The 16,576-nt window shown below is 39.6% G+C and overlaps 4 protein-coding genes across 6 annotated transcripts; 2 read left to right on the top strand and 2 right to left on the bottom strand.

Annotated features, from left to right (window-relative positions):
• Positions 1–1,368: 1,368 nt before the first annotated feature.
• On the top strand, positions 1,369–7,037 carry LOC18029507 (protein transport protein SEC23). 2 transcript variants are annotated; one of them, XM_006414720.2, is made up of 12 exons: positions 1,371–2,303; positions 2,408–2,581; positions 2,681–2,842; positions 3,561–3,703; positions 3,898–3,973; positions 4,087–4,256; positions 4,367–4,448; positions 5,092–5,169; positions 5,591–5,752; positions 5,854–6,117; positions 6,367–6,471; positions 6,601–7,037. In XM_006414720.2, exons 1-12 carry the CDS (start codon positions 1,524–1,526, stop codon positions 6,745–6,747), a joined length of 2,343 nt encoding a protein of 780 aa, XP_006414783.1. In that variant the 5' UTR covers positions 1,371–1,523; the 3' UTR covers positions 6,748–7,037. The 2 variants fall into 2 exon arrangements, with proteins under 2 accessions (XP_024004652.1, XP_006414783.1); XM_024148884.1 differs by lacking the exons at positions 6,367–6,471; positions 6,601–7,037 and having other exon boundaries at positions 1,369–2,303; positions 5,591–5,753; positions 5,973–6,031.
• Positions 7,038–7,167: 130 nt separating this feature from the next.
• Positions 7,168–8,995, bottom strand: LOC18029506 (pentatricopeptide repeat-containing protein At4g14170). The gene has a single exon (XM_006414719.2). The coding sequence runs from the start codon at positions 8,993–8,995 to the stop codon at positions 7,577–7,579; it is 1,419 nt and encodes a 472-aa protein (XP_006414782.1). The 3' UTR covers positions 7,168–7,576.
• Positions 8,996–9,186: 191 nt separating this feature from the next.
• Positions 9,187–14,352, top strand: LOC18029505 (protein PRD1). Of its 2 annotated transcripts, none has more exons than XM_024149475.1 (9): positions 9,187–9,660; positions 9,816–9,925; positions 10,017–10,192; positions 10,401–10,700; positions 11,139–12,048; positions 12,150–12,864; positions 12,947–13,227; positions 13,300–13,969; positions 14,050–14,352. In XM_024149475.1, exons 1-9 carry the CDS (start codon positions 9,187–9,189, stop codon positions 14,350–14,352), a joined length of 3,939 nt encoding a protein of 1,312 aa, XP_024005243.1. The 2 variants fall into 2 exon arrangements, with proteins under 2 accessions (XP_024005243.1, XP_024005242.1); XM_024149474.1 differs by having other exon boundaries at positions 11,082–12,048.
• On the bottom strand, positions 14,256–15,984 carry LOC18029504 (pentatricopeptide repeat-containing protein At4g14190, chloroplastic). Its single transcript, XM_006414717.2, has 2 exons — positions 15,630–15,984; positions 14,256–15,543 (listed from the first exon to the last, which is right to left on the bottom strand). Exons 1-2 carry the CDS (start codon positions 15,972–15,974, stop codon positions 14,401–14,403), a joined length of 1,488 nt encoding a protein of 495 aa, XP_006414780.1. The 5' UTR covers positions 15,975–15,984; the 3' UTR covers positions 14,256–14,400.
• Between the last annotated feature and the right edge of the window lie 592 nt (positions 15,985–16,576).

Below are 16,576 nucleotides of genomic sequence, written 5' to 3'. Positions count from 1 at the left end.
CATTACAAAGCAAAATAATAATCGAATGTGGGATGAAAATCAACTACTAGAACAAGGAAACAAACTTAGAAACACACTGTAGCAACTTTGAAACAGAACCCTAACAAAAAAAATCGAACATATCTCAACAAAAAAAATCAAACTGACCTAGAAAGAAAATCGAACAGAAAACGAACTTTAACAAGGAATTCAGGCAGAAGAAAAAAAAACATCATTAAAATTTGAGGCTAACCTTAAATATCATGTATGATATGATATTATTCGATTTGTAAGTTTTCCAATTTCTAATTTGAATCAGAAAAAAAAGAAAAAAAAAACCTACGAATCGGGTTACATAATAAAACAAACAAATCCGATTTCAAACCGGTTTATTAAAAAGTCTTGGTTTCAAATTTTTAATTAGAACTGGACATAGAGCAGATATTCAGGATGATATCCACTATCTATTTTGTTCTATCTTTTATTGGAGTTCGAATATTCATTAAAATCTAGAGATTTGTTTGGATATCCGATCTGTTTTATACCAAATTAAAAATAAAAATAAAAAATAAAATTTTAAAATTTAATCCAAAAAGATTGTTTTTATTTATTTTTTAAATTTAACTATTTTAATAATTAATTTGATGAATAAAAGAATTATTAAATATATGTATATATATAATAATTATATATATCTATATATATATTTATATATACTATTTATATGTATATCAGAACGAATTGAATAATGAAGAAAGAGGCCGTAGAGTTTAGGTTATTTCCTAAGTTAACAATATTATTGAACCAGATTAGATCTTAATACTAGGATAAAAGAATAAATGATTTAACTCCAAAATTGATAATTTGTATAATTATGATTTATATAATCGATTATTTTATTTTATTTTAACTAGTAAATCCCACCAAAATAAATTAAAATCATAAAAAATCACTCTGTGAATTGTGAAATATTTTTGGTAATAGTTGATTTGAAGATATATTTTGATTTTTTTTCAAATCACACAAGTCCAATAACATTATATTTAAACTTTCTGACAAAAAAATAAGATAAAATAAATAACATTAGAGTAATTTCAGATATTTACATTTTAGAAAATTTCATATAGTTTATTCAACCCAGGTTATTGATATTTGGTTATTCAATTGCACAAAGATTTTATTCTATAATTTAAGATAATTTCGTAATTTAGTATATTTTTTCGGACATCCCACAATTAACTAGTGTTACCAATTGAAGCCCTAATGTTACAAATACAATGTAACACGTTTGTGAAGAAAAACTGAAAAAAAAAACAAATTAACCCAAACCCGGACAAAACATTACGATCCATCATCATCTATCCAATCAAATCTCGGGTTTGTGTGACCTGCAAGTGATTACTCGCGTCTCCTAAATCTCTCACGCTTCTCCTGATCTCCTCCTCTGCCATATTAACCCACCAACACAATTCCCAGTTTCGTCGACGACTCCTCACAATTCGATCCCCGATCTGATCCGATCCTCCTTAGATCAGGGCAAAACAATGGCGGAGATGGCGACCATGGATCCAGAAGGTATGGACGGAGTTCGTATGACCTGGAACGTTTGGCCTCGCACTAAAGTCGAAGCTAGCAAGTGCGTGATCCCACTCGCCGCCTCAATCTCACCGATCCGTCGTCACTCCGATATCCCTTCCCTTCCTTACGCTCCTCTCAAATGCCGGACCTGCGAGGCTGCTCTCAACGCCTTCGCTCGCGTCGATTTCACCGCCAAGATCTGGATCTGCCCTTTCTGCTACCAGCGGAATCATTTCCCTCCTCACTACCATATGATCTCCGAGAACAATCTCCCCGGCGAGCTTTATCCTCAGTACACCACTGTGGAATACACGCTTCCGCCGACCGCCGGTGCTGGTGCCGGACAATTCGATCCGAGAACCGGCGCTGCTCCGCCTCAAGCGCCTCCTCCTGTTTTCGTGTTTGTTCTCGATACGTGTATGATCGAGGAGGAATTGGGATTCGCCAAATCGGCGCTCAAGCAGGCGATCGGGTTGCTTCCGGAGAATGCTTTGGTTGGTTTCGTGTCGTTTGGTACTCAGGCTCATGTGCATGAATTGGGTTTCTCGGAGATGTCTAAAGTTTTTGTCTTTAAAGGCAACAAGGAAGTCTCCAAGGATCAGATCTTGGATCAGTTGGGGCTTGGGTCTTCCTCGAGGAGAACTCCTACTTCTGGGTTTCCCAAAGGAACGCAGAACGGATTTCAGAGTTCTGGTGTGAACAGATTCCTCCTGCCTGCTTCTGAGTGCGAGTACACACTGGACTTGGTGAGTAATTGGTCAATAGATTTGTGCTATCTTCGTTTTCATTTCACTTGTGTTGGATTTGAACATGGATTTTGAACATTGTGTGGCTGATGTTTGCTATGTAGCTTTTGGATGAGCTGCAAACAGACCAGTGGCCTGTTCAGCCAGGTCATCGTCCCCAAAGATGCACAGGTGTGGCATTGAGTGTAGCTGCAGGATTGCTTGGAGCTTGCTTGCCTGGAACTGGTGCTAGAATCGTGGCTTTGGTCGGAGGTCCATGTACAGAGGGCCCTGGAACGGTTAGAGCTTGTTGATTCTTCGGTTGAGTTTCATCGCATCGTAAATGTGAACCATGTTTGTTATAATCTGAATAAAATTTTCGTTCTTTTCCTTTACAGATTATTTCAAAGGATTTATCAGATCCTGTACGCTCACACAAAGATCTTGATAAAGATGCTGCCCCTTATTATAAAAAAGCTGTCAAGTTTTATGATATTATTGCAAAGCAGCTGGTCGCCCAGGGTCATGTGTTAGATCTTTTCGCTTCTGCACTTGATCAGGTATTAATGTGTCGTGATTTTATTTTGCTTGATGTCCAAAACTATGGTTTTCTTCTTCATGTATGAATGTGTAGTTTTTTTTTTTTTTTTTTGCTACGCCATGTCCAAAACTATGATTTCTCAACATTGTTCTTCATGTATGAATGCCATCTCGCATTAACTCCCTGAAAGTGAGGTTTAGGGTGTCATTGTCTTCAATATGGATTGGATTCCGAGTTACTAAATTGTGTGGCGAAGTCGACATTGTTGATGCACACCAGTTGTCAAAGCTCTTACTTGTACTCAAGTTGTTTAATTAACCTGTGATCACCAGTTTCTACTCTTCTCATCGGATTAATTTCGCAGATATTAGTGGTTGTGGATGAAAGCGCCCATTTGTAGATAAATCTTTACATATATTTTTGAAATCTTCAGTGGCAATTTATATGCTCTTTTTGGAACACCCTTTTCGTAAAGAAATCGGAAATGGCTCTTTAAAATTTCTATAATGCTTCAGGCCGTATCTGTCTGAAACTCCGGTTTTCTTTTTATTTTGATGTCCTTAGCTTCTTGAATGAATGGTATATAGTTTCCCTACCACATTTTCTTCTTAGCTTCAGTGTTGACAAGGCTTTGCTTCTTCTCTCTATCAAGTCATTCCATTTTGCTATCATTCTTCATCACAGAATTTGATACCTAACTATAATTGTCTCTGCTGTTGCATTTTGGGTATAGTTAGGTTGGGGTTGCTGAAATGAAAGTTGCAGTTGAAAGTACCGGTGGCCTCGTTGTTCTCTCTGAAAGTTTTGGGCATTCCGTATTCAAAGATTCCTTCAAGCGGGTGTTTGAAGACGGCGAACAGTCTCTTGGCCTTTGCTTTAAGTAGGTTTCTTCTCTGCTTCTGTGTCAATATTTTGCTATAATATATTCTGTTGAGTTGGTGTTGCAAGATAATGAGTATTTTGGCAATTCAAGATCCTTTCTTTTGGAGCATGATGCATAATACTGCTTGTATTGACGATAATATATACTTTGCATCCTCTTTTCGGAACTGACTATGAACCTTTCATTTTTAGTGGCATGCTCGAGATCAATTGTTCAAAAGACATCAAAATTCAAGGGGTTATCGGGCCTTGCTCATCATTAGAAAAGGTTATACCTAAGTTCTCGAAATCCATTTCTTTCAAGATGTTTCGTTTGCCCTTTGTAAATGAATATATCCGATATTAATTGATTATAATTTATTTTCGTTTTGAGCCTTGCAGAAAGGTCCCAGTGTTGCCGACACAGTCATTGGAGAGGGGAATACCACTGCTTGGAAGTTATGTGGCCTCGACAAGAGTACTTGCTTGACTGTATTCTTTGATCTATCCTCAACCGGGTCAAATGCTCCTGGAACTGTAAATCCTCAGTTTTATTTGCAGTTTCTCACAAGGTATTATGGCAGCTTTGGTTTGTCTCTTCGTTTTCCTTCATCGTTTTTTCTTAAATCTTTTACTTTTATCTTTAGAAGCATTGGATTTACTGTTTTTTACTGGATTGTAGTTACCAAAACCCTGAAGGTCAAACTTTGCTCCGGGTTACAACTGTAACCAGACAGTGGGTAGATACTGCTGTGAGTGGAGAGGTTCGTCGTTGTCTTGCTTTATGCATAGCTTGCCATCTTGCTTTCTGAATAACTTACATCTTTATACTCAATATCTAAAAGCGTCTTTATTTTTATGTAATCTTCTAGCTCTTTTCCGGTGGCATTGATTCTTAATTTTTGGTAGCATTGTTCATGCAAGGATTTAAACATGTTTTGGATAATAATACTTTGCCCCCACACTGAGCAAATGCAGTCAACATAGGTGAAAATCATGTGAAATTAAGTGAAAAGCTCTTGTTTTTTTTGGCTTTCAATGGGACTTTGCATTTTTTTTTCTCGGATAAAGTTGGTTGGTTAGGATAAACTGGATCCTTTAGATACTATTAACGTACAAGGTACTCTACTTCTGAATGCTTTAGTTTATATGATTTCTAATCCTTAACCTCCCATGTGCGACTTTTTTCCCTATTTCGCTGCAAATTCAAATTAAGTGAGTCTCAGAATTATGGTACTGGTTTCACGATTTGGAGTGTTGATGCAAGTACCTGCTTGATAGCCTTTTTTTTTTTTAAATTTCATTCTTGTCATGAAGTCAATGATAATCGTGGTTTAGGGTTATGTGCCATTCATGTAAATGTATTGTCTAACATTTTGTTCCAATGGTTGATGTATACATTTTCAGGAGCTTGTGCAAGGCTTTGATCAAGAAACTGCTGCTGTGGTCATGGCAAGATTAGCTTCCTTAAAAATGGAAACAGAGGTATCTTACATCATCTTCCCATTGCTTAATGTTTATTGTTGCTGCTGGGGTAAGGGGTTAAGCGCGTAGTGCTTTTGATGAGTTAAAAAAAGGGGTTTCCTTTCCTTGCCAAATTTTTTTACCAGAGGTTCAGGACCGTTGGTGTGTAGTTCATCTATATGTCCCAAGGAAGTCAAGTTTTTTTTTTATTTTTTTTTATTTTTTTTTTTTCACACAGCTGAAACACCTTTATAAAACAAAACAGTCGTATTATATTCAGCTTTCTACCAAGAGTTTGTACTTTGTAGTATGTGGGAGGCTCATAGTGAAACTACTAAGTACTACGGAATCCTGTCTTATTCATGTTCTTGATATAGTTTGGTCTACTTGTATTTTTGTGATAGTGTTGCTCACATATACAGTTTATCATGTATTACCTCAGGAAGGATTTGATGCTACTCGGTGGCTAGATCGGACTCTCATTCGTCTGTGTTCAAAGTTTGGTGACTATAGAAAGGACGACCCATCCTCGTTTACGCTAAATCCATATTTTTCATTATTCCCTCAGTTCATGTTTAACTTGCGGCGATCACAGTTTGTTCAGGTGAAGACTAATGTTTTTAGATTCATGATTATTCTCTGCCTTATGTAATTGGCTTACATACTTGAATCATGATTTCTATGGTGGTGTTGGAACGGTGGCAGGTCTTTAACAATAGTCCAGATGAAACCGCATACTTCCGCATGTTACTAAACCGGGAGAATATTTCAAATGCGACTGTCATGATCCAACCATCGCTGACGTCATATACATTCAATTCACCACCTCAGCCAGCTTTGCTGGATGTGGCTTCCATTGCAGCCGATCGAATTCTTCTATTAGATGCATATTTTAGTGTTGTTGTCTTCCATGGAATGACTATAGCACAATGGCGAAACATGGGTTATCATCATCAGCCTGAACACGAGGTAAAGCACGTTTCGAACGTGTAATCGTCTGTTTAGTTGCTTTAGCTTTGATTATCCAGAACCATCTTATCACACTTGCGTCGCTATAAGTGTGGAAATAGTACTTTAAAAGCTGTTTACTTCTAAATGCAAGTGAAATAAATTTGGTTGTAACAAGGTCAATAGTCTCTATCATGGTGTCTCATTTGTGACATCGTTATTCATTCAATAATGCTATACTAATAAACTCTTTGATGTCTCTCGTGCCAGGCCTTTGCTCAGCTATTGCAAGCTCCTCAAGAGGATTCCCAGATGTTAGTTCGGGAGCGTTTCCCAGTCCCGAGATTAGTTGTGTGTGATCAACATGGATCGCAGGTACATATTGTTTTACCTTTTGTCAGCTCGACCTTGATGATTTTTTTTCATCTTTTTGGGATTTGATCTGATGGTTTCATAAGTTTTATCCTCTAAACTCACACACCTTTTCACATGTAAATCCTGCAGGCAAGGTTTTTATTGGCAAAGCTGAATCCATCAGCGACATATAACAATGCAAACGAGATGTCGGCTGGGTCAGATATAATCTTCACTGACGATGTTAGCCTGCAAGTCTTTTTTGAGCATCTTCAGAAACTGGCCGTGCAATCTTGAGGGAATGTAGTTACAGTCCCGGGTTTTTTTTTTTTCGCTTAAATTATCCAGTCTTCCTTTATTACATGCCCGTCCGTTTGTACCAATTTAGAACTCTTCGATTGTTTATCTTGGTCTCCCATAAAGATCATGGAACGCATAGTTGAAGTCTTTTATTTGCATTGGATTTGCCCGCATTACAAAGAAGTACTGTTTATGTTTTTTTTTTCTTTTTCTTTTTTTGGGATGAAAATCTTGTAAGATCAATATTGGTTTGAGTCAATGGCTTAGTACTCTTGGTTTTGGACATTTTTTGAGCTTCCACTATGTTCTTTTTTAACCTTTTTTTTTGCTGAGCTCTGAACCCAAATAAGTAACACTGCAAGTCTGCAACATTGGCTTCCGATGTTACCAACTATGCAGCAAATATGAGAAAATCTGTATAAGCACAGCCAGTGCTGTGGTTTAGAGCTCCAAAATGAAACAGAAATCGAGCAAAAATATTTCTTCTGTTTTGAGAAACACTTGAACTATGTTCTGTTCCAAGCAGGTTTCATTTAAAATCTTCCTAGGAAAACTTCGGTATGGGACTAAGGTTTTGTCTTAGTGCCTGTTTAAATCTGCTAAGGCTGGTGTTTGCTTAAGTTCTTTTATACAAAGAGGAGCTTTTCTCCACGAACTTCATCTTGGAGTATTGGTTTGGGTCTTTGGGAAGTTTTGAATTGTCCTGGTTAGTTTTGCAGATCGGTCAAGCAGAAAGAACTCTTGGTGTCTTGGTCGCGGAAGCTTTTGGCCACTCGATCTTGATTCTTGAGTATGATGATGAATTCTATGCTCAGCTTCCAATCTTTCATATCGAGCTACAACCAGGAACCTTAGAAATCTGCTTCTCCTTCATCAACTGCCTCAAACTCTCAGCTTCATCAAACCGACCTGTAGCTGAATACAATCCAGCCAATGTCACATAGTAACCAGCTTTTCCTGGCTCAAGCCGAATCAGCTTCCTCGCCACTCTCTCTCCAACTTCTACATTCCCATACACCTTACACCCACTCAAAACCGCACCCATAACCGCCTCGTCAGGCTCCACAGGCATTTCCTCCATAAACCTCTCCGCTTCCTCAAGAAAACCAGCTCGAGCCATACAATCCGCAACGCTAGCATAGTGTTTCAGCTCAGGAACTATCTTACACTCCTGCATTTGTCTCAGATACATCCAAGACCTTTCCACGAGCCCACCATGCGCACAAGCCGATAAAACACCGAGAAAAGTGACTGCATTGGGTTTAATCCCTTCCTTGAGCATCTCCTCAAAGAGGTTTATCGACACTACACCGTCTCCGTCCAAGCCATAACCCAATATAAGCGAGCTCCAAGAGATCACGTCTTTTCTCTGCATATTCACAAACACTTTACGCGCACATGCCATGTTTGAGCATTTCACGTACATATCGGTTATAGCGTTTCCGAGATTCAATCCCAAGCAAGAGCATCTCCGGATACACCATCCATGAACACTCTTCCCATGCTTCAACGCTCCGAGCTGTCCACAAGCCGTAAGTAAACTCACCATTACCACAGAATCAAGCGAGAATCCAGAGCACATCATCTCTCTGAACAGAGCCAAACCCAAGATAGCTTCTCCTTGTTGAACATACCCACCAAACATAGCTGTATAAAGAACAGAGTCTCTCACATGCATATCATCGAACAACTTTCGTGCATCTGAGATTTTCTTAATATCAACATACATAATCACTAAAGCCGAGCTGACGAACAAACTCGCTCCAAATCCAAGTTTCAAGCTCAACGAATGAATCAAATCCCCGAGTTTCGCTTCTTCCGGTGACGCAGAGCAAGCTCGTAGAAGAAGAGGAAGCGTGAAATCATCTGGCCTAACGCTAGACTCACGCCACATACGAAGGAACAATCCGATCGACTCCGCCGCAAAACCCGATCTAGAGAACTCGCCGATGATTATGTTCCATGAGAAGATGTTGCGATGAGGCATGTGCCAGAAGACAGCGAGCGAGGTAGGGAAGAGGTGATCCAGCTTCGAGTACGCGAGGACGAGTTTGGAGCTGAGCACGACGTTTGAGTAGGTAGAGGTGCGAAGAAGATGAGCGTGGAGATGGCGTAAATGCTTAGCGTTTGGAGACTGGTGTAGAAGATAGAAGAGATCACGATTCTGTGTGATTCCTGACAAAGCTCGAGCTATGAGATTCTTCGCCGGAAGAGAAAAGTAGCTAGAGGCAGTCGCTAAGTGCATCGCATCACAAAATCGCAGATAATCTCAAGGTTAGAGATGAAGTGCCAAAAAAATTAAATGAAATTAAATTTTGAAAATAAAATAAAATATTTGAAAATTTGGTGAGAGAAATTTAGATTTTAGCGGAGAGATCTCTCTCCCGGTAAAAATTCGAATTTCTCAGTCGTCTCTTTAGCTCTCTCTCACACAAAATGTTCTTTCTAGATTCGCAGGAACAAAACTCCGATCATCTTCTCCATGAAGATGTGGCGGATTTCAACCGTCAATCTCCGTCGTCTCCGCCGTGCGCGAACGGCCACCGATCTACGATTTCTCTGCGAACCGACCAAGGAGGAACATTCTGCTTCCTCTGCTTCTCCAATCTCGTCTCCGATCCACGCGTCCCCACCGTACATCTCTCCTACGCGCTTCACCAGCTCTCGATCGCTCTCTCTGAACCTCTCTTCCTCCGAACCTTACTCTCCTCGCATGTTCACTTTCTCGTATCGCCTCTCGTCCACGCGCTTTCTTCCTTTGATGATGCTCCCATCGCTATTCAGATCATGGATACAATCTCTCTTCTCTGTTCCGCCGTGGAATCTTCCGTCGGCGAAGATTTTGTGGAGAGAATCTCCGCTCAGCTCTCTTCTGGTGCATTGGGTTGGAGCCGGAGACAGCTTCATATGGTATTGTTGCCTTTCTAGGGTTCTGATTTCGCATCTATTGGGGATTCTCGTTTAGATCTGCAAGTGCGACTTGTTTGAGCATGAAGAAGGTTGTTCCAGTCACTGAATTTGCCTGTTGATACTTCTCTGAAATCTCTCAATGTCTGTGTTCGCAGCTCCATTGCTTTGGCGTTCTGATGAACTATGAGAATATAGACACCAATTCGCACATCAAAGATAAAGAATCTCTTGTTTGCCAACTCGTTGAAGGTCTTCAATTACCGAGGTAACGTGCATAATGGAAACACTTGTTCTTTCTATCTTGCGTTGGCCTGTTGTGATTTATAACTGATTGTTATCTTCTTCTCTCATACCAGCGAGGAGATCCGCGGTGAAATCCTTTTCGTTCTGTACAAATTTTCTGCTCTACAGTTCATAGAACAAAATGTTGATGGAATTGAGGTTCTTTCTTCATTGTGTCCTAAGCTCTTATGCCTATCCTTCGAAGCTCTTGCAAAGACACAGAGAGATGACGTTCGCCTGAATTGTGTAGGTTCGTATGAGCTTTCACTTATTTGTTTCATTGTTTAACTCGTAGAGGTAGAATGACTTCTAATAATCATCTCCGATTGCTCTAATTCTTCTGCCTGGAACACCATGTCAAAAATTTTAATGCTTTTGATACAGTAGAACGTTTTCAATCTGAGGCTACCATACGTTTTTTTTAATTCTTCAGCTAACACAGATTTTGAACTTTGTAGCCCTTTTGACCATCTTGGCCCAGCAAGGTCTTTTAGCAAATTCATATACAAGTCCTGTCAGCAGCATGAGCTTGGATGAAGTGGATGATGACCCTATGCATACGGCTGAGACTTGTTTAAATGTCTTATTTGCTGAGGCCATCAAAGGTCCATTGCTTTCCACTGACAGCGAGGTGCAAATAAGAACCCTTGATCTTATCTTCCATTACGTGTCCCAAGAGAGTATTTCAAGCAAACAGATTCAAGTTCTGGTAGAAGAAAATGTTGCTGATTATATATTCGAGATAATGCGGTTATCAGGTAATGGCAGTCTCCTTGAATACGTGAGTTATATTTGTGATATATTTTGATGCATTGGGCTTCAATCAAGTTGTCACGTAATAAATCTTCTACTAGTATCTAGTCCTTCCAGTATAGTGGACAATGTCTGAGATTATTATACTGGAAAGATTTTATACTAGTGGAAGGTCAATCACATGTGTTTATATATCTGAGAAATATACAAACCTATCTTTCTGTGACATGCCAGAGTGAATACATATTGATGTGACATGCATTATTTCTGTTTGACTCCTCTCTTTCTCTCACTTACTGTTTTTTCCTCTAGTTGCTCACATCTGCACGAGCAGTAAGAGATAATTGTTTTAAGTATCTGACTGATGATCTCCTTTTCATGAACAGAATGTAAAGATCAGGTCATCAACTCATGCCTCAGAGTTCTTGATCTATTCTCCTTAGCCGAACATTCGTTTCGGAAGAAACTTGTAATTGGGTTTCCTTCAGTCATCCAATTGCTTCACTATGTAGGTGGAGTTCCTTGCCATCCTTTTCAAATCCAGACACTGAAGCTTATTTCGAGCTGCATTTCTGATTTTCCTGGGATTGCTTCAACTTCTCAAGTCCATGAGATTGGTCTGGTTATGAAAACGATGCTTGAAAGATATTATTCTCAGGAGATGGGATTATTTCCGGACGCATACGCGATTATCTGTTCAATCTTCGTTTCCCTAATGAAAACTCCTTCTTTTGCTGAGACTCCAGATGTGTTAACGTCATTGCAAGAATCCCTGAGACATGCCATTTTGGCCTGTCTTCGTCTCCCTGAGAAAGATTCATCCCAGATCTCGCATGCAGTCTACTTACTCAATGAAGTGTATGCATACTGTTCTGCACCAACATCCATAAACAAGACCAGTTGCATTGAGTTAAGGCATTGTGTTATAGACTTGTGCGTATCACACATATTGTCGTGGTTCCTCGCTAACGTCAACGAAATCAGTGAGGAAGCAACTCTTGGCATAATGGAAACTTTTCATTCCATTCTACTTCAGAATTCAGATATCCAAGTCGTGGATTTTGCGGAGATACTTGTTTCAGCAGATTGGTTCAGCTTTTCATTTGGATGCTTAGGAAACTTTTCTACGGATAAGATGAAACAGAGGGTATATTTGATGTTCAGTTCCCTTGTTGATGTTCTTCACAAACAGAAAACGGGGTCATATATCAGAGATGCTCTTCCCTGTCTTCCTTCTGATCCACAAGATTTGCTGTTTTTGCTCGGGCAAGATAGTTCCAGTAATCAAGAGCTGGCTTCTTGCCAGTTGGCAGCTCTGTTGATTTTCCATACCAGTTGGATACACAATGACAGGTAACTTACTTAGCCGTTTGAGTTTTAACGACGTTTTTGATGGACGCATTAAGGAGTTGCAATCTATTTCTTTTCCTTATATTCTTTTGCATCTTTTGCAGGCTTGCAGATGATAAGCTGGTTTTGGCTTCTTTGGAGCAATACATTCTTGTAAACAGGACAAGTTTAATACGTACGATCTCTGATTCTCCAGCTATGCTTCACCTAGTGAATCTATATAGTCTTTGCAGGAGTCATCAAAACAAGAGATACCAGATATCCTACAGCCTAGAAGCTGAGAGGATAGTCTTCCATCTACTAAATGAATATGAGTGGGACTTGGGTTCCAGTGATATTCATCTAGAATCTCTGAAGTGGCTCTTTCAACAGGAAGATATAAGCAAAAGCTTAACTTACCAGATCCAAAACATTTCCCGGAACAACTTTGTTGGAAATGAAATGCACAGTGTGTACGGAGATGGCAGACAGAGATCACTCACATATTGGTTCGCAAAGTTGATATCAGAAGGAGACAACTATGCCGCAACTCTTTTGGTTAACTTGTTGACACAGCTCGCAGAGAAGGAAGAGAAAGAGAATGATGTTATCTCAACTTTAACTCTGATGACCACAGTCGTATCTATATCCCCAACAGCCTCCGACCAGTTATCTATGCATGGCATTGGCAACGCAATTCATAGACTCGTTTGTGGTTTTACTAACTCATCCCTCGGAACATCTTTCACAACACTTCTTCTGCTAGTATTCAACATTTTAGCTTCTGTGCAACCTGGAGTGCTTAAAAATGATGATTCCTGGGATGCTGTATTTATAAAGGTGTGACGGCCTAAGACCTATTCTCGCCCAACATGTTCATTTTGATTTAAGTGCTCACTGAATCATCCTCTTTGTTTTGTAGTTGTTGAACTGTTTGAGCTTGCGAGAAACTGCCATAACACAGAACCATGACGGTATGGTGGTGATTGGCATTCTCTGCTTGGTTCTGTACCATTCATCATCTGGAGCACTTGTGGAAGCGTCTAGAAGTATTGTGTTAAATCCGTACTTGGTATCAGCAATCAACACTGTGGTTGACGTAGCTTGCTCAAAGGGTCCAGCACTGACTCAGTGTCAGGATGAATCTGACATCGGGGAGGCTCTAGCATTCACGTTACCTCTCTACTTTTTCTCATTAAGAAGGTAGCTTCTGAAATTTGTTCACACTTGCTAAACCCTACTTATAGTCTCTCTGACTCCGTTTTGGAATTGTAGCCTGCAGATTGTTCTAGCTGGAGCAGTGGATTGGCAAATTTTCTTTGCTCAATCGGGCAATCTTGAAACAACATTGCCCGTAATCTGCATCTATTGCCATAATTTGTGTAGGTTGATGCATTTTGGAACACCGCAAATCAAGCTCATCGCTTCCTATTGTCTTTTGGAGTTGCTCACTGGACTATCAGAACAGGTCGAAACTAAAAACGAGCAACTACGGTGTTCCCCGAATTACCTGAAATCAGTGAAGTCTGTATTAGGTGGTCTTGTATTCTACGATGACGTAAGAGTAGCGACAAACTCTGCGCTTTGTCTATCAATGATATTAAGATTGGAAGACATGGAAGGAAGAACGGAGATGCTTAAAACCAGCTCATGGTATAGGTTTATTGCAGAAGAAATGTCAGTGTCCTTGGCCATGCCCTGTTCAGCATCAAATACCTTTGTGAACCACCACAAGCCAGCGGTCTATGTAACCGTTGCCATGCTAAGACTCAGGAGCAAGCCGGTGTGGCTGAGAACTGTTTTTGACGAGTCTTGCGTCTCTAGCATGATTCAAAATCTGACCGGGACGAATATCAGCTGCGAGATTGTGATTTTGTTTCGAGAACTTATGCAGGCTCAGCTTTTGAGCTCCGAGCAAGCAGCCAAGTTGAATCGTGTATTCCAGGTTAGTAACGCAGATAAGGTTACACAATGCTAGGTTTGCATAATCAAATCGATTACATATCAATCTCATTGATGTTGCAGGCAAGCAGACAACAAATGCAGAGAAATGGAACTCGAGATGAGATCGTTGAAGAACAAGTGGAACAGACAATATCCTCAGTCCATGATCTTGGTGATGTCTGCAGTTATCTTGTTCATTTGATGGTATCTAATTCGTTTGGATACACGAGTGGAAGCGAAACATACACCAAGAAGAAGAAACAGGTTCTTGACGAAATGGAACAATTCTCTAATTTATTATCAACAAGAGGGAATGATGTTACTAATTCAACATTGTGTAAGGTCTATACAAGAAAGACAAACGCAAACAGAGCGAAATCGTGAAAGAAGATAAAGTTTCGCTGGTTACTTTTGTTAGTCTCTACATACAGTCTAGTGTTTGTTCTTCTGATTCTTAACCACAAGTTCCATTAAATACTGGTAAGTCCATGACTTAGATTCTTCGACTCTCGTACCAAGAACCTGGTTCTTCACTTCCTCACAGCTCCTAAGAAACCGTCCTTTCCCAAAAGCAGCATGAACCAAAGGGTCAGTTTTCGTTTCCACAGGCTTATCAAGAAACCCAATCTTTTTCCAAGTCATGAAAACTCCAGTACCATCAAACCCATCCACGCTCAAATCCAAGACAATTCCAACAGTGACAAGATCAAGCTTCACGTGTTTTGTCCGTAGCTCGGAGAGCAACAACTCAACGCTCCTGAAATCCCCCATCTTCGAGTAAGCTAAAAGCACGATATTTGCAAAAGTTGCATTCCAAGGAACTCTAGCTTCTTCCATCTCTTTAACAACATAATCCAAACCTTTTCTACTCACAAGACAAGCATGGCAGAGAAGCCTAAGACACCAAGCCAGATCGGTCCTACGAATGCCACGACCCAAATCATCGAGTCTCGAGAACATGAGGTTATCGATGTAAACATTAGCTACCTTCCTAACTAAATCCTCATCAAGAGATATCCCAAACCTTACAATCTTGTTATACGTATCCTCCATCTTTTCCAATACACCAAACTCTGCATAAGCTTCAAGCATTGACAACAATGTACATGGCTCAAGAGTCATCTTCCTCGACATCAAGCTCTGATACATCTGCTCCATTCTCTTAAGCAAGCCTCCTCTTGCAAACTCGCGTATGAGTAGATTGTAAGTCACATGGTCTCGCACACAACCATCAGATTCCATTTTCTTAATGCACAGAACAATCTCATCATACAATTTCCATTTACCGTATGCTTCAATCAAGCCGTCGTATGTCTCGGTTTCAGGTAACATATCATTCTCTTTCATATGATTCATGTAGAACATAGCTTCTTCGAACTTGCCATCATTTGCATAACCATGAATGATTGAGTTGTAGATTTCTAAAGAAGGGCTTAGCTCATGTTCATCAATCATACATTGGAAAGCTCGAATCGCTTCATTCATCGATTTTTCCTCGCATAAAAACCTTAAAATCTTCTCATAATTAGCCTCGTTTATTCGCGAAGGTTCTAGATTCTTCCACGCATCAAAAACCTGGAATTGAGAAAAAAAAATTAAAAAAAAGCCATCTTCATGTATTTCGTGAATATACAAACGGAGAGGAAATTTTAAGAAGTTACAGGAAGAATCTCGTGGAGTCTTGAGGAGTGACGGAGAAATCGAACGACGGCCCAGAATTGGTGTTTGCTCCAATCTCCATCCTCTCGAAGCAGCCGTAGAGGACACGAACCGGTACGGCTGAGCCGCCGCGGCAATGAATTGAGAAACCGGTGATGGTGGTGGTAGCTATCGGAGAGAAGAGAGGTGGATTGCGTCGCGTCGACAGACGACGAAGAGCAGCGGCGGAGAGAGGACGAGAAGACGGTAATAAGTTTAGGTCTCGAGTTTGGTGAAGTGAGAAACCTCGTGTTCGAATTCCACAGCGGAGGAGGTAGCTTCTGTAATTGCGCCGTGAGATTCTCCATGACTGTTTCTTCTTCTTCTTCTTCTTCACTGAGAAAGCTGGACCTGTAAATTAAGAATGAACAGATCCTCAACGGCGCCGTTTTACTTTGCTTCGGTTTAAGAGCAAAGAAACCGGTTAAGAACTTTTCGTTTTAGATTCGAATTGTATCAGTTCTCTTACAAACCTGGCTTTAACTGATAGCTTCCAAACCAGTTAAGATTTTTTTTTTTTTTTTAATATAATTGTTGATTCGGATTAGATCAAGTTAGCCTCTATAAATTGCATTAACTAAACCGAAATCGGTTTGGTGTAAGAATCCCACATCATCGACATTAGAACATCAGCAACGGTGGGTCTTAGCTCATTAGAACCAACGCATATGCACGAATCTTATTTTAATTTATATATTTTAAATATTTTCTATTGAATTTTATGTTTGTTATTAATATATTTTTATCTAAAATATTTATATTTTCTTCGATTTCTTCTTGATGATACTTTATATGTAATCTTTTTTATATCAGTTATATTAAATAGTCTCATTTTTTCTTCGATCTTTATATTCTTTTTATTTTAATAAATTTTACTAATATAACACTTGTTAATTTCTTAATTTATCAT

The sequence above is a fragment of the Eutrema salsugineum genome, unplaced genomic scaffold, assembly GCF_000478725.1.
Source record: "Eutrema salsugineum unplaced genomic scaffold, Eutsalg1_0 scaffold_1, whole genome shotgun sequence".
NCBI classification, from domain to species: Eukaryota; Viridiplantae; Streptophyta; class Magnoliopsida; order Brassicales; family Brassicaceae; genus Eutrema; species Eutrema salsugineum.
Note: the sequence above shows the minus strand (reverse complement) of the source record. Positions and strands in the feature narration are given on the sequence as shown.

Coding starts and splice junctions, on each gene's coding strand:
- LOC18029506 (XM_006414719.2), bottom strand. CDS start 8,995: ATGCACTTAGCGACTGCCTCTAGCTACTTTTCTCTTCCGGCGAAGAAT.
- LOC18029507 (XM_006414720.2), top strand. CDS start 1,524: ATGGCGGAGATGGCGACCATGGATCCAGAAGGTATGGACGGAGTTCGT. Junction 3,974..4,086: donor CTTGCTCATCATTAGAAAAG/GTTATACCTAAG, acceptor TGAGCCTTGCAG/AAAGGTCCCAGTGTTGCCGA. Junction 5,170..5,590: donor CCTTAAAAATGGAAACAGAG/GTATCTTACATC, acceptor GTATTACCTCAG/GAAGGATTTGATGCTACTCG.
- LOC18029504 (XM_006414717.2), bottom strand. CDS start 15,974: ATGGAGAATCTCACGGCGCAATTACAGAAGCTACCTCCTCCGCTGTGG. Junction 15,544..15,629: donor GACTCCACGAGATTCTTCCT/GTAACTTCTTAA, acceptor TCTCAATTCCAG/GTTTTTGATGCGTGGAAGAA.
- LOC18029505 (XM_024149474.1), top strand. CDS start 9,187: ATGTTCTTTCTAGATTCGCAGGAACAAAACTCCGATCATCTTCTCCAT. Junction 9,661..9,815: donor GCCGGAGACAGCTTCATATG/GTATTGTTGCCT, acceptor CTGTGTTCGCAG/CTCCATTGCTTTGGCGTTCT. Junction 12,865..12,946: donor GGGATGCTGTATTTATAAAG/GTGTGACGGCCT, acceptor TTTGTTTTGTAG/TTGTTGAACTGTTTGAGCTT.